The sequence below is a fragment of the Medicago sativa genome, chromosome 6 (genome assembly GCF_051527215.1).
Source record: "Medicago sativa cultivar Bolivia chromosome 6, Bolivia_mono, whole genome shotgun sequence".
NCBI classification, from domain to species: Eukaryota; Viridiplantae; Streptophyta; class Magnoliopsida; order Fabales; family Fabaceae; genus Medicago; species Medicago sativa.
In genome coordinates, this window is record NC_140754.1 from 39580879 (window position 1) to 39597390 (window position 16512).

At 32.4% G+C, this 16512-nt stretch overlaps 2 protein-coding genes across 35 annotated transcripts; one reads left to right on the forward strand and one right to left on the reverse strand.

Annotated features, from left to right (window-relative positions):
* Nucleotides 1–3717: 3717 nt before the first annotated feature.
* On the reverse strand, nt 3718–5145 carry LOC146915067 (FBD-associated F-box protein At4g10400-like). The gene is made up of 3 exons (XM_085721224.1): nt 4402–5145; nt 4174–4311; nt 3718–3996 (listed from the first exon to the last, which is right to left on the reverse strand). Exons 1-3 carry the CDS (start codon nt 5143–5145, stop codon nt 3718–3720), a joined length of 1161 nt encoding a protein of 386 aa, XP_085577350.1.
* Nucleotides 5146–11168: 6023 nt separating this feature from the next.
* Nucleotides 11169–16224, forward strand: LOC146915068 (beta-xylosidase/alpha-L-arabinofuranosidase 1-like). 34 transcript variants are annotated; one of them, XM_085717627.1, is made up of 10 exons: nt 11169–11372; nt 11713–11860; nt 12214–12412; nt 12582–12801; nt 13269–13413; nt 14600–14716; nt 14881–15004; nt 15082–15229; nt 15311–15408; nt 15684–16224. In XM_085717627.1, exons 8-10 carry the CDS (start codon nt 15165–15167, stop codon nt 15935–15937), a joined length of 417 nt encoding a protein of 138 aa, XP_085573753.1. In that variant the 5' UTR covers nt 11169–11372; nt 11713–11860; nt 12214–12412; nt 12582–12801; nt 13269–13413; nt 14600–14716; nt 14881–15004; nt 15082–15164; the 3' UTR covers nt 15938–16224. The 34 variants fall into 34 exon arrangements, 33 of the variants coding, with proteins under 33 accessions (XP_085573753.1, XP_085573745.1, XP_085573748.1 ...); XM_085717619.1 differs by having other exon boundaries at nt 12582–13413; XM_085717622.1 differs by having other exon boundaries at nt 12582–13413; nt 14920–15004.
* The last annotated feature ends 288 nt before the right edge of the window (nt 16225–16512 follow it).

A 16512-nucleotide genomic window follows, 5' to 3' on the forward strand; every position in this document is an offset into this window, starting at 1 on the left:
ATTCAAAACCGAAGTTACCAAGCATTTGCCACTCAAATGGGGAGAATAGCAAACTTATTCGCCCCTCCACAACCTGTTTATCAACAGATTCCTCAAATCCAAAATATCCCAAAAATCCAAAATACTCAACCTTTGCAAGTTGTCGAACCCGTGGTTTAGAGACAACAACATGTGAGGAAGAATATGAGCTGTCCCTAATGATTGGAATCCTAGGAATAATAAAGTAATATGCCAGGGGGTAGGTAGGATATGATAAGGACAGCCCATGTATAAAATGACCAAAGGGTACAACTTGTAGTGGTTGGACTGATACTGTAAAAGGACAATCATGTGTTAGTGCGAAGGGTCCAAAAATTCATTATAGAATAGGAGAGGCCAGGTTATGACTAGGGTCAATAACTTTAGAGATCTCATTCCATCTTATCTTCTCATAGATGAGCGTGGTTGCTAGATTCTAGAGGTTTAGAGTTAGATTACTTGGTGATGCTTTGACTCATCACTCTCCTTCAAAAGATTGTATTCTTGTACTTGCTCTATCTAATCTATGAATTTAGTAGAAAAGATGGTAGAAACTAGACATAGGTGGTTTGAGTATGGAGAAGACCTGTGAATTCTATAGTAAGGAGAGTAGATCACATGGAAGGGAGTCAAATCACTAGAGGTAAAAATAACTCTAAAAAAAAGCGAAAGTGAAACTATTAGAAAGGATATACAGATAAATGAGTCGAAGAAAAAAAATTTATGTTTGATAAAACACTATAACGTCATCGATTCATTTAAGTGACCCCTACCTTAATGAGATAAGGCTTGATTATTTTTGTTGTGAACACAGAAGCAGTGTGCTCCATGTAAAAACATAAATACAATAGCTAGCTTATAAAGATATCCCTGCCAGTGAATGACGATAAATTTCCAATACAAATCTTACTCTACATACTCACAAGTCATTATCAAGGCGTCTTCTTAAACTGCATATATCTATCATGCCCGATATCATTCTTCCTAATAAAAAGATTTTCTTCCATAATCATGATAAGTAATACATTCAAAAATGGTAGCAATACTAACAAAACACCATTGGAAACATACACTTCTGATGGGTCAAACTACTAGCTTTATTTTTTATTCTTTATGGTATAAAAACACTACTAATTTATTTCATTCATAAATGCAGTCATAATACAATGACATATGCAGTCATAATACAATGACAAGTGTTCATGATCTTGGAAATAAGCATACGACCATTGTTATCAAAAACCCGACTTAAGTCTCAAAATCCTGGTTTTTGCGACTTTGCGTAGCTTCATCGACTCAAATCCATAGCAAAGTCCCAAAAACAGGCAAAATCCTATCAAAATCGCACAAAATCGCACAAAATCGTGAAATCCATTCAAAATCGCAGGATTTTGATGGATTTTGAAGGATTTTGTTCATTTTTTTATAAGGGTCAATTTTTGACCTGGTTCGTAAATTGACCCAATTTGAATCCATGATTCGTTCTATAAATACCCGAAAGGCCAAAAATTTTCATTCCTTCACTTCTCCCACATTTATGTATATGTATTTTGTGGACTTTGAACTTTAGACATTTATGACCATATGCAATTTATAACATATATTTAACATTATTTTTGTTTTGGTAGAATCCTCGATTTTGATTGCGATTTTACGAGTCCCGACTTTGCTATCCTACATCGATTCTACAAAAGTCCTTGAGTAAAATCCTTCGATTTTGATTGCGATTTTACGAGTCCCGATTTTGCTACTCCCTTTCGACTTGAAGTAAAGTCCCGATTTTGATAACCTTGCATACGACAATACCATTTCTATAACAAATGAGTAACATTATTTGTTTGTCTCTGAATAATATTTAACTCCAAGTTTCTTGTAGAAATAAGTGAAGTTTTAGAAAAAATTCAAATAGCACAAAAATTGAAATTGAGAGTGAATTTTCTACGGATATTGTCAATCACCTGCCTTCAAGTGAAATCAACTTTCATCGCATCGTCATTTTTCACTCTATTATCTGAAATCTGAAATCAATAGAAAAAGAAAGAAAAAAGTTAAAACTAATATACATTTCATCCATCATTCTTCTGTTCTATATTATGAATCATAATAAATTCAGTGATGGATCTCAACAAAAAAGGCGTGATTTTATTGGTTATCAAGACAATGGGTAAAGAAAATTAAACCACACTATGTTATACTTATAGCTTGTTTGTTGCACAATGCAGAAAAATACAGTTGTAATATTAGTTCATTGCTGCATCGATCCATTTTATTACAACCCAAAACAAAATCGATTTTCTGTTTATACAGTATCTATATACTATCATGATTCATGCACACAGCCAACTCATGTCAACAATAAATCAGTGCTCAAAGCATCTAAATGCTAATACTATGGATGTGTTTGTTTCCTATAAATAAAATGATAGAAATATGTATTCTTATCTTTGTGCCATTTACCATTCCTGCAAATTGTTTCGCAGAATAGGTCTCATATTCCCTAGACTGGCTTTTGTTGCTAACCTGTTTTAAAACACATTCCAACTTTGTTCAAAACAAACTTATTCTAAAAGGGTATTCGATGTGCGGTTTCCCTTTTTAAAACCATATATGCTCCTTGGTCTCAAATAGAATATACTCATCCAGCAACACCATTCCAGCTCGAATTTTCACATTCAGCCCTCTTGAAACCCTCCTCTTATCACTCTCCGGCACAAAACTAATAAAGTCATTCTCACAATGAAAATGTTCCCATCTCTAGTTCCAATTCCAATTTTTCAGTTGTAATTAGAAATACAATACTATTTCGTTTAAGAAATTAATTTCCGGACAAGATAGGTTAATAGACAGATACAAGCAATTAGAACATAATACACCATGGAAAGGCTGTTATGTAAGGAATCATTTGAGAATACAATTACTTAGTTTAATCTTTCTCCATGCTATTGTAAAAGAATAAAGAAGGTACATGGAAAAAATGAGATACTAATTTACAATTGCACCTTTCTCTTTTTTTTTTTGGAACAATTGCACTCTCCCTCCTACCATATGATTATGCATCAAATCAGAATTTAGCATACAACTACTTACAAATCAACGTGGATACGAAGTCATAAACAAATGAAAATAAAATTAGGTAAGTTAATGACATCAAAGTTCTAGTGCAAACTACCAAATCAGAATTTAGCATACAACTACTTTTCCTCAATTTATGCACCAAATAAAACGATCTTTTGTGTAAAAAAAAAAATGATATTTTCAACTTTCAATGCAATCTTAATTACTTTTTTTTATTATACACTAATACTTGCATTATTCTTAAGTCTATAACTTCCACTTTGTATATATGGAAATGTAAATACATTAATATTTGATGAGAGTAAAAAAAAAGTAGGGGTCATTGATAAGAGTAATTTTTTTGTTCATTAATATTTTTTTGTCAATTGAGATAGGATTTATGGACTCTTTCATTAATATATTATTGTAAAGTGTATTTTACTTTTAGCTTGAAGAATCTCAAATAATTTGTAGTTTTTTGGCTGGTAAACTAGTATTTTCATATTGCCCCCACAATCTAAAATTTCTGGCTCCGCCACTGGTTAATGACATCAAAGTTCTAGTTCAAACTACCAAATCTAGCCATTGCATGGTAGAAGCTAATTAGCTAATTAAAAATGATAGAGTAACTACTACTTACATGGATCATGAATCATCATAAACTATAAGCTCACACGTTGAAGAGGCCCTTGGAAATGAGGATAATTTTCTTTCTATTCCAGGTTGTCCGACATTCCAGATTTTCATGGTTTGTAAGACTATTGCATTCTTCAAAACATACCTCGTCACAGTAAGCTCATATTGTAAGCCTAAGAAGTTGAAAAGATTGCAGGTTCTAAGGTGTAATGAAAGGCATTGTGGAACAACATCTGGCTCTATCCATTTTTCATTGTCATCTACAGACCATGCCCATGCTATGTCCGTCTGTTAATAATACACAAAAAATGAATTAAAACACATAAAAGTGTGTGTTAAAAGTCCCACACTGGATGACACTACGAAATTTATCAATCATATGCTGATTTTATAGGGTTGAGTTAAGCCTAACGCAAATTTAAATAGTGTGAATGAATAAATAAATCAGATATATCCTTAACAAACCGGATCAATGTCAAGCTTTCGAAGCTTAGGGCAGTGGTTGAGAACTTCTATTAAGAATTTCAAACTAAAATCCAGAGAAATAAGCTCCAGCTGGGTCAAATTATGAAAAGTAGGAAGGAAATCATTACACCAATGATCCTAAAATATGTACAAAGACAAATGGTTAGAAAATAGTCAAACATATATTTTTTTTACCATTCAATTCTATAGTAAGTATAATTAACAGACCTGATCAAATTCAAAGCTCAGAGACTGTACATTGCGAACTGCTTTCAATGGTAAATAAGAACCAACACAATTAATATCCGCTTGCATCAAGTTATTTAAGCAAAAGCTCTTCCATTCTTCAGATGTAAGAGATTCCTCAGGATCAAAGGGCACATCAGATGTGAGTAAATTCTCAAGGATTGGGCAACCCTTTAGAAATGACATAAAATCTCGAAGTTCAGGGAACCGAATCTCTCTCAAATTAAGGGTTTTGAGAGAAGGAAGTAGAACTGAAGAAAAACCCTCGTCCACACGGAAACCAAAAAGCTTGAGAACAACAAGTGTCTTGCATGTTAGAATACTAATGGGTAATTTTTGGAAACAACCCACTCTGTCCACATAGAGATAAAGGTATTCAACACCCCGTGGTACGACAAAGTTGAGCCATATGGGGATACTGTTACTACTGGGATAGTGAAGTTCAGGATAGCGGTATAGCACCTTAAGACGGAAAGTCTTAATGGGAAGTGCAGGATCTCGGGACATCAAAACGGAGTATACAAAGTCGTTAAATCGAAAATCAACGTTTTTCTCGTCCACCTGTGTCGTGTTTTTGAAATACAGAGTGGGAACTGAGAGCCAGAGATGTTTCCACCGTGTGGAAAGAATGGATGTGGCATTTGTTTGTTTGGTTTGGAGAAAAGAGAGAATATGGCAGAGAATCTCGTCCGGTAAAGTGCTTATGATATCCTCCTCATCCGCCATTGATGTTGACAACTGAGGACGAAGAATTGAAAATCGAGAATGAAGAACGGCTGAAACGAAACAAACAAACGATGTATAAAGAAACTAGGTCAGACTCTCATGCCCTTTTTTAATACGCCCTAACACCTTATATGCCAAAAATACCCTTAATTTAACTTTAAAAAATACTAGTGTATTTACCCAGCGTTGCCCAGATTAAACATATAATTAAAGAGTATCCAAATTTTGTATGCATGGTATCCGCAAATAAAATTCACCATGGATCGGTACGGGATGAATAACTTAATGGGTACATACGAATAGAATAAAATAAATCATATCTCAAGTACTCGTAAATTAATAGATGCACATGCGGATGAAATTAACTGAATGTAGTAAAATTAGTAAAATTAATAGATAAATGTTTGTTTCACATTCAAAATAGCTGCAACAATTTTTTTTTAATATATAAGAAAATAAACAACTAAGAAGAATAATTGAAAGTAACATTGATAAATTTATTGTTGTTGCTTGATAAATGAAAATTTTCAACATGAGAGAGAGAGAGAGTTGTTCCATGAAAATGTAATAATTTAACAAAATTAACGTTTGAAAATTATGAACGGTGTTTTTTTATGAAATTTTGATTTTGATTAAAACTAAAAAAAAATAAATGTTTTTTGCTTTCAAGTTATAAAAAATCAAAATAACCATAATTATTTATTTCAACGACAATTATACAATATAACAAAAAAATATAATCTAAATTCTTTTTGAATGACATCAACAACAATTTTATTATAGAAAAAGTTGTTTAAGGGTATAATTGGAATGATGAAAAAGTAAGTATAAATATATTCATCTAGTTTGTTACACTTTTTAAATGATAAAGAAACAAAAACAAAAAAATATACATTCATATCTTGTTTGTTACATTTGTTTTAATATTTAAATTTATTCTTATCTATTTGCTACATGTGTTATTTGTATTGATAATTGAGGGTATATTTGGAAAGAAAAATACAACCCAAAAGTGCTGAAAGGGGTAGTTTTCTTTATCTATAGTATAGTATAGATACAATTGATTTGTTCTTTTTGTAGATCCTCGTTTTATATATATATATATATATATATATATATATATATATATATATATATATATATATATATATAGGGTTATGATAGAAGACATCTTTTGTGAAGGTGTCTTTTATCAAGTTACTCTATGAGCATTTGCGAAAAGACACCAACTTACTTTTATGAAGGTGTCTTTTAGCAAAGTTATAACTAAAAAGTGAAAATCACACCTTAAGGTGTGACTTGATAAAAGACACCACCAAAGGGTGGTTTGTAACAAAACCCATATATATATATATATATATTCACACTCAATAATGTAGAGATTTTTTTTTTTTACATTTTATAAAAAAAATCAGAATCTATCCTATTCTTTTTTTGGTTTATAGACGAAGTGAAAAATACCACTGAAGTCTGAAACTCTCACACACTGCAAGGTCCCGGGTGAATACGTCAAACCTATGAATTTCGGCATTGTCAGTTGATTTTAGACTTAACGGACATCTGTTTTATGTTTGTTTAAGGTAACAAAATCATTTTTTTAAACAATATTTTTCTAAAAAGTTTGTTTAATAAAATTATATAAAATGAATTATTTGTTACAAAAACACTTATAGATAGTGTTTTTTGTTACAAAAGACACAAAAGGGTGAAAATATATTGTGGTGTCAAATGATTAGGATCGATGATCATTAAATTTCATAAATATACTCTAAAAAAAACTTTCATAAATATAGAATAAAAGATAGATTATTGATTGATACTATAGATGATTAGCTCACTATGTAAGGGATAATGCATTATGTATGCAGGGGCCGGGGTTCGAACCCTGGACACCCCACTATTTCACCTTTAAGGTGAATTTCTCCAGCCGCTAGGCTACTTGACCAATAAAAAAAAATTAAAACATAATGAGTAGTTTGATGAGATGTTTATGCTAAATAAATATTAAAAATAATTTAAAAACTTAAATAAAATATCTAGTTGATAAGATCAAAGTAATATCTGAAGTTTGTTGAGATATTTATGTCAAATAAAATATTAATTTAAAAAATTAAAATAATAATAAAAATATTGAGAATAAACATGGAAACGACATGTGCCATAAAAAAAGCTTACTTTATATATATAGTATTGATGCTATTGATGGAAAGGCTAATGCTTATAGTACATCACGAATGTGTGCAATTGGTAAATCAACCCATAACTCCCCATGCATTCCATGAAAAGTGGAACTGTATGCTACTTACTCTCTTTCTTTATATGATGGACAGGGCCGGACCTTGGGGTGTGCAAACCGCTCAATGGAACTGGACCTCCCCAAGACATGAGCCTCAAAAAAATTATAGCCTAATAGTACTGCTAAGTGTTAGGTGCGTGTGTTTTTGGGAGGGTGATTTGAAGTTCCCCAGGTATATGGTGGTGATTTTCACCTTTGGGTGCACCACTTATATACGGCACCTTGTATTTATCTTTTAAAAAATTTAAGTAGAACATTGTTCTTTAAAAAAAAATACATTTTTATTTTATTACGGGCCTCTTTTCACCTACAGAACCGAGCCTCCGAATTCGTAGGAGCGGCCCTGATGATGGACACGTTTATGTCGTGGAATTTCTTGAAAAAAAATCTCGCTATGAATAGCATTACTCATATGGAAATCTTTTTCATTATCCCAATTTCTTCAACAAATTCATTCATTAGTTCTAGGATGTTTATTTGATTCACCAAATTTCTGTCAAATTTTTTTTGATTCACCAAATTCATATCTATCATTTCAATCCATCTTCTAAATAAAACAAAAATTAATGGATTGTTTTGGATCCACCCACCTTGTTGTAAAAGTTTGATAGATAGAGAGTTTAACTCTGTTGGTAGGGACAATGAATAATATATGCAATGGTTCAAACCCCGACCAACAAAACAAAACGTTTGATATATCACCTCAAATAATATACACTTTTATGATAAAATATTGTTGGAACAAAATGTGTTTAACAATGAACCTTAAAGAGTTTTGATGATAACAAGGTATTAAAAATTGTAAATTGGACTAGCTAATATTTGTTCAAGTGTACAGGACCATAATTAAAAAGTTACATCATCATTGGTTCTGAATGAGCAAATAAAGAGCAAAGGAAACAACATAATTGAAGCTTGGACGCTCCTGAAGGCAACGTGCTCCTGAAGTTAAGTCGCTTCTGAAGTAAGAATAGTGCTCCTGAAGACAAGAGGTCCAGAAGTCATATCATCAGAAGCTGCATCATCAGAAGCTGCAGAAGCTGTATCATCAGAAGCTGCATCATCAGAAGCTGCCTCATCAGAAGCTATTTCACCAGAAGCTGAATATCAACTGGATTTGCAAAGATTCAAGAATTGAAGAATTATCACTGCAAAAGCTGTCTATTGGATTCGAAAACGCTACAAAGGATTAGTGGAATTTTGCAACGGTCATTTCAAAGGTGTTTGAAGGCATGTGCTTGCAATTTGGACGAAAGCGTTGACATTTGTACGAATTGTACAACCACGTTCTCCACTACTCTGTTTTGTGTCCACGCTACAAGACAAGAAAACAGCTCCAGAATACGGCTTCGCCTGCATAGATGTTCCTTTGGATAAGGAATGGATTTCAAATTAGTTCTTCATAGGACAACAACCAAATCAGGCAAAAGATCAAAGGTGAAAGATCAAGCTTCAGCAACGACTCTTTGGGTGCTGGCAATTTCACAACGTCTCTTTCACACCTCTATATAAAGGAGTGAAGACCTGGAGATTTTGTAATGCTGAACAACAGACTCTCAATACTTTTACAAGTGCCAAATCTCTGCTGAAATTGTTCTGCATTCACTTAGAATTTCTGTGTCTCAAAGTCATATCTTAGAAATTCTTAAGTCCATTGAGTCTGTATCTGATTTGTATTGTGAGCACCTCTGATTGTATATCAAGTGTTCAACCTTAAACAATTTTCTGTGTAATTTTGTTTAGTTAGGAAGTCTCTTGCAGTGGTGCTTGAGCAGGAAGTCTCTTGATTGTGTTCTTGAGCAAAGGAAGTCTCTAGCTTGTGTGCTTGAGCAAAGGAAGTCTCTTGCTTGTGTGCTTGAGCAATTGTAATCAGATATTACTCTTAGTGAAATCTCCTTGGAAGTGCAAGGGGGACTGGACTACTTCCGGATTGTGGAAGGAACCAGTATAATTGCTTTGTGTCGTTCTTCTTCTCTCTCTCTGTTTTATTCCGCTGCATTTAGATTCTGATTATCACTTCAGAAGCTGTCTCACTTAGCTTCTGATCAGTGTGTTCAGTTTTTAGGAGAAAAGAAGAATTTTTCAAAACACAATTCAACCCCCCCTTCTTGTGTTTTTCTCACCTTCAAATATAAATAATTTATTTGTAATATTAATTTAATGAACGTAACAACATGTAATTTCCTACAACTTATTTGACTTCTTTGTGTTTGGATCGTGTGAAATGAATGTTACAACATATTATTTAAGAATAAAGAAAGCACTATGGACGCGTTTGTTATGGATTAAGATAAAAGTGATTTTGACATAAAATAATTTAGAGATTATTTTTTATTGATTTTATGAAAAACCAGAATCTATTTTACATTTGTTTACTAGTATAATAAAAATCATTTTTTTTAACGAATAATTTAGTTTGTTTGCATGCAACGATATAAAAGTGATTTTTTGTTACAAAATTAGCTCAATCTTTTAAACCATATTTTTTCACTCCTCTAAAAAAATCTATTTTTTGAAAGCTACTTTTAACAGCTTCTGATTTGAAGTTGTTTTTAATTTTTTTATTAGATTGTGATTTTTTTAAAAAGTTGTAACAAATACATGCAAAAATCTAAAAAATGATTATTTTAAAAAAAATTGATTTTTTTCTTAAAAAACTATAACAATCGGACTTTATATCTCATCTACTAGATAAAGTAAAATCATATTCTTTATGGTGGTTGAAGGCTAAAGGTACTAATTTTGTTTTTGGTGTTCATACGTGGTGGTCAAGCCACCTTTTGTGTTTGGGCATCAGTTAACTTGCTTGTTTTTTTAAATAAAAGCTAACTTGCATGTTGTACCTCTTATATTTGACTGATTGTAAATTTTAGTGGTTTTTTTCGATACGCCTTTGTGCTGAGGACACGGATTTGTTTGTGTTAATATAATTCATTTTTACTTGTTAAAAAAATATTAATTTAATAAAAAAGTAGGAACGAAATTTTTTTAAAATTATCTTAATATGTTTAATATTATTAAAAATCTAAATCTCAAGCACTCACCACTGAGCCAAGGATCACACTAAGGGCATGTTTGGTAAATCAAATAAGCTATCTTATAGTGGATAACTTATAGCTTATAAGCTCGTTTAAAAAACTCTGTTTGGTAAACGTCGTCTTATCATGAGCTTATAACTTATTTTCCGGACACTATTTCAAATAGCGTTTGAACGTATACCTTATAATTTTTTCTTCCATTTCTACCCTTATTATTTTATCTAAAATATATTTTTACCCATTACAATTTATTATAATATAATTGGTTAATAAATACTATTGTCCCTTGCTACTAAATATCCACTTATAGTCGTTGCCACTCAATTGACAAGAATGTCATGTGATTTGACGAAACCACTACTACAAAATACACATTTAACATCAAGGGGGTTTTAGTTTTCACATCAGCACGGAAAATATCTGAAGGGAAAGATACACAGTGTGAGTTTTAACATCAGTTGGCATAAGCAAATGAAGGGAATTCCTACTAGCATATACCATTTACATCAGTGCATAATTGAGATGAAGGGAAAAACACGCGGTGGCATTTTTGCAATTTAAGCGAAAACTTTGGCTAACTTATTTTTACATCAGTGGCTGAGAACTGCCTGATGTGAAAACAAATTTTCACTTTACCTTATCCCTTCCTCTCAATCGTAAAAACAGATCTACGCGTACCTCACTTTCTCACTTCTTCCTTCCTCACTTTTTCACTTCTTCTTCTAAATTCCAATCCCCCACCGTCCCCCACCGTCCACAACCGTCCACTTTTTCACTAATCTCAGGTTACAAAACCCTTTCTCCTTCCCAATTGAAGATCCGCTCCCAATCGAAGATGTTTACAAAACCCTTTCTCCTTCCCGCTCCCAATCGATTCTATACCCTAATCTCAGGTTACAACTTCTTCATCTCTTCTTCTTTCAATAGAATAAAGTATTTACTCCTTTATGCTGTTGTTTATCGATTTTCTTTCAATAATTTATAATTTTTATTTTATTTTTAGATAATTGGAAATTTATTACTAACTGTTACTTGATTGACTTGTATCTAAATTGAATGAATTGGTAAATTTGGTTTGTTTATTTATTCGAATTTGGAACAGTGTAGGGTTCGGATTTCAAAATTATGTTTATATGTGTGTATTTGTTGACTTGTATCAAAATTGAATGATTGGGTGAATGAATTTGGTTTTTTGTTTATTTGAATTTGAAAATGAATTTTGGAATGGTGTAGGGTTCGGAGTTTTTGAATAGGTTTAGGTCTGCGGGTGCGGGTGGGTTTGACGAAACATGGGATGAAATACAACGCGACAGAAGTCAACTCCGGCTCTATGATGGTAGGGGACAACTTTCACCACAGCCTCATCAACCCACACTGGATGGTAATTTCAAACTTCATTTCCTCTTTGGATTGTCTTGTTTTGTGTTTTAAGGATGTGTTTGAGTTAACAAGTTCATTAAGTGCTTCTGCATAAGTTGTTCTTTTCGTTGAAGTGGGAGTGAGGAGAAACTTTATATATGTTTTTTGTGTAAGATTTTATGAGGAGCTTATGAGCGTATATATTATAACGAAATGCCTATGCTGTAATATAAGCTTAAGTACGCTCTTCCAAACGCTCACTAAAACTGAAAAACTTAGAAGAGACATCAAATTGATGGGCATATTATTTTGATGCTTTAAGATGGTTAACATATAAGAAGAGGCATCAAATTGATGTTATTTTCTTTGCAATAGGGCTAAGTGTCGACAAAGAGTTCTATCAACTTTTTTGCACTCATTTCTTGACAGCAGTTGAGGTGGAATACCTTTTCATCCTTCCCCTCTTCCAGTATTGGGTTTATCTGAAGGCGATAAACAATGTATACGCGACCGTAGCAGCATTATGGCCAGGCATCTCTTTGCAGATAAAAGTGAAGAATTTATCCACGCTCAAGTAAGGAAATTCATGGATACCTTCATCTAGTTTCCACTTACTTTTTTTCCTCTTATTAAATTAATTATCTGCATACAAACATAATGCTCTGAAGACTGAACTTTTCATTGAGGGCAATAGTGAGTCTTGATTATGTATCTCGATACTTATCACATGTATTACTTTTTAGGTAAATGCTCTTCTGTCCTGTCTAGATATTGACAGCAATGTCCGTGGCAAGGGACCTATGCCTGAAAGACATAGGGAGCTTGAAGATTACTGGAATGAGTCTCAAGGAAACATGATACATGGTGCTCATGCTTCAGATGGATGGATTGCCGAATTCAGTCAAAATGGGGAAAGATATGTTAATCCCGATGCATGGGCTAACTCATTTGAGCAACAACATGGTGCAAATGGCTGGGCAAATACAATAATTTCCTTACAAAGATCATACATCATTTTGATAATGACTTTTTTATTTGATTCATGAATTGTGAAATGAAAGAGTTTTGTTGTGCTAGTTAATTTTGGAAGAGTTTATTTATTCTACCATATGATTGTTTGGGTTTTATTTAGAAATCAGTGTGGAGATTTTCTGGTTTTTAATTAGAAATCAGTGAGTAAATAGTTAAGTAGTTCATTTATCAGTTAAATTCACTGCAAGCTACTTCGATTGTTGTATTGGTGATTAAGCGTGTAGGCATCTTTGGCTACAACTAGTTTTTTAGTGTGGTGGTTTGATTGTGTAGCATTAGGTGTGTTGTTGTTATTGTGCTTTTAAGTGGTGTTGTGCCTTGTCATTGTCTAGTGGTTTATATTCAATCATTTTTTGGGAATTTGTTTATTATTGATTAAGATGTGTCTTAATTTGCAGATTCAACTGATTTATCATCTGAAAAACAAGAATTCTTCAAAATGACGATTTTCTCTGTCCTATGCATCATCTAGTATTGGACAGCTTGGAATTATGAATATCATTTTGAAGATATTTAACTGCAAGAAATTTACAAGCCAAGAAGGTATAACATAGTATAATGTTAATTTGTTCACACAATATTTTAATATACAATTTAATTAAGCTCTCGTAGTATAAACATTATCACGTATGTAGCATAATAATGAAAATAAGCATTTAATTAGATACTAATGCATTGTTTGTTATAGAGTTTATTTAAGTGTTTATAGTATAAACATTATCATTTACATAGCATAAACTATTTCTATAACTGGAGGTGGGTTTTGGCTAGATTGAAGTATAGGCTTTGTTTATATTATGAGTGATGTTGGGACCCGGTTGATTATCTTCGAAGGTAGTTTATGGGTCGAGATTGTGGTGAGCTTTGAGTTTTTTGCGTGAAGCTTCTGCTGTACTGGTGTTTTTGTGATTATGCAGTGCTATTAGCGTGTTTTTTCTAGGCTGAGTTGGGAGTTATTTGAGTGGTGACCGTTTTTTCTATGATGTTTTTTTCCCTGCTGTTTTGGGTTTTTAGGGGTGCAGATAGCAGTGTAGTTTGGTTAATTCAAGGAGTTAAATTGGGCCCAATTTTTCTGCTATCCAACTTTTAGAGTGATGTGGGTTGGGATGTTTCCTCGCCCAGTTGTTGTTGATTTTTCCCGACTGTCCTTCAGCTTTTTGAGTGTTTGGTTTGGGGTGTTTGGCCGAAATACGACACTCGCGTTTCTGTCATGACAGTTCAGCATTTTTGCTGCTGGTGCAAGACTGTAGCAGCTGCTGTTCTGTTTTTATCATTAAGTTTTGGGGTGTTTGACACTGGATTTTCTATTAGATTGGTTATCATTTTTTCATCTTTGAAAGCTTGTATAGCCTTTAAATTTATTTATACTTGATCATGTTGACAACTAGTAAACTGAGACAAAGATCTTATATGAGAAAACTTTGTATTTATACAAATACAAAGTTATGATGATTGATCTTCTATAGGCTCTTGAACACTACTTGCTAGTTCATTCCAACCTCTAGTTCGGCCTCCAAAGTTACGATGATAATTAGTTCAAGATAATGAAGTTTTTTAGTTTTTAGTATATGATGTATGATCTTTGTAAGGAAATTATTGATTATTGCTATCTAAAAACTATACAACATGATGCTATCTATCTTTATACAATCAATGTTAGACCTATATTATTTTTAACCCACTTTATATTATTTTGTTGATTTTTTTCCTTCTTGGTTACATCTGTCAGTCTCAATTGTCATCAGTAGATCAAATGCGAGGTATGAACATGTCCAACATTGCTGCTATGGAGCAGACTTGTATGCTTGCAAATACATTGGCCCAGAATGCTGACCCTAAATTTCAGGTTCATCCATTGCTCTTGACTGCTAAATTTATACTTCACGATATATAAATAATTGCAATCCAGTACACTTTATTATTAATGAGATTAAAGATAGAAAGTTCAATAATATTTTTCTTTACCTTGTTAAATTAATTTTTTCTTTTCATTGTGAATATTGTTGATAGATATTGAATTTGTCAAATTTTCCTGATTGTGTGATGAAGCTGGCGATTTTAAGGCACATGACTATTATGTTCATTAACCTGAATCAACAATCTATCGTTTATAAGATTCAATCATCTCGGTTAGGTTAGCACAACAAGAGTCTCAGTAATTAACTTGTCAACAAAGTACAAACATCAACGATCCCTCATTTATTGCACCAGGGAAGTTTATTCCAGTAATAGTATTCCAGTGATATGCTGCTATTTACTGTTTTGTGCTGGAGTGTAATGCTCGAGTTAAGGTTATGGCAGCTAGAAGCCCCAATGTTCGGCTTAGAAAAGCATTCAATCGAAGAGAAAGAGAAGCGAGGTAGCCAACTATTAACAATCTTGTATTATTCATGTTGTTTTCACACCAAATAATATGAATATTATTATGTGATGAATGTAGATATATAGTTTCTGATTGTGACTCAGTAGAAGAGCTTTTCAAAGATCAGGATTATACCAAGATTCCTGAAGAAGCTGCAACCAAAACCATATTGTCAGGTAACAAAATATGAGAAAAATTTGTACTTACATATTCCAATGAAAAATGTTGGATTATCAATCATTTTGTGTTAGTTAATTGCAAAGTTATTGGTCATACTATGTGATCCAACCAACCAGCCACTTTGAATTCTGAAATGTAGGCAAAATGGGCCGAACTATGTGATCAAATATCGCTTGTTTGGGTTTTTTTTTGTATCTCTTTACTATCGGACTGGGTTTCTGTTCTAGTTCTTTACTTATCTTGGTTGTATGTAAATTTTGATTTCGTGCAGGTTTAGATTTGGACCGTGGAAGTTATCTTGGCCAATATACAGGAGGGGCAGTAAAGCAAGCGCTTGTGGATGAAGCATCCATTAACAATGCTGTAACGGACAATTTCGCAACATTGATGCGTCTTGGTCCAAAGGATGTTTGCACTCTAGAGAATCAAGAGTTAGCTCGTGAAGCTGCAAGGCAAGGGATTGTGTTGCTTAAAAATAGTCCAGTTATAGGCCCTAATGCTAACGCTACAATACAAGGGTCATGATTGGAAACTATGAAGGTAGCAATATTTCCTACCTTAGCAATTTGCATAAGTATATGACTTGGTCATATTGTGGATATAATATGAAGTTTTGGTAAATGCATCCATTATATCTATGTAGAAACATAAAATATATTAACTGATCACAAAATATATCTATTTAAAGTTTTGTTTTGCTGTTGTATTGAAGGATAATTTATAAATGTTTAGAGTTTTGTTTTGCTGTTGTATTGAAGGATAATTTATAAATGTTCCACAACTTTAAAATTATTTTAATTATTAAATTTAAATATTTTGATTTTTGAAACAATTTAAAAAAAATATTGTATAATAAAAAATATTGATGTAGCATAAATATTTCTTGTAGTGTATAATATAACTTCTTTGATTGTATTTATATATGCATGTACTTTTTTATATAAAAAATAATGATGTAGCATAAAAATATCCATAATTTTTTGTCTTATTTTTAATATAAAAGGAAAGAGGTCTCAAGCTGATCTGGTAAGCAGTTTTAAAAAAAAAAAGCATTTTTTTTTTAAATTTTTTTGGATTTCACATCAGTGGGTAAAAGGACT

What these genes read in the sequence shown, in the direction of transcription:
- LOC146915067 (XM_085721224.1), bottom strand. Translation starts at nt 5,145, where the DNA reads ATGGCGGATGAGGAGGATATCATAAGCACTTTACCGGACGAGATTCTC. An exon ending in TGAGCTTTGAATTTGATCAG is followed by an intron (nt 4,312 to 4,401) that starts GTCTGTTAATTA and finishes TACATATTTTAG; the next exon opens with GATCATTGGTGTAATGATTT. An exon ending in GAAAGCTTGACATTGATCCG is followed by an intron (nt 3,997 to 4,173) that starts GTTTGTTAAGGA and finishes TATTATTAACAG; the next exon opens with ACGGACATAGCATGGGCATG.
- LOC146915068 (XM_085717616.1), top strand. Translation starts at nt 15,165, where the DNA reads ATGGCAGCTAGAAGCCCCAATGTTCGGCTTAGAAAAGCATTCAATCGA. An exon ending in CGAAGAGAAAGAGAAGCGAG is followed by an intron (nt 15,230 to 15,310) that starts GTAGCCAACTAT and finishes TGATGAATGTAG; the next exon opens with ATATATAGTTTCTGATTGTG. An exon ending in AACCAAAACCATATTGTCAG is followed by an intron (nt 15,409 to 15,683) that starts GTAACAAAATAT and finishes GATTTCGTGCAG; the next exon opens with GTTTAGATTTGGACCGTGGA.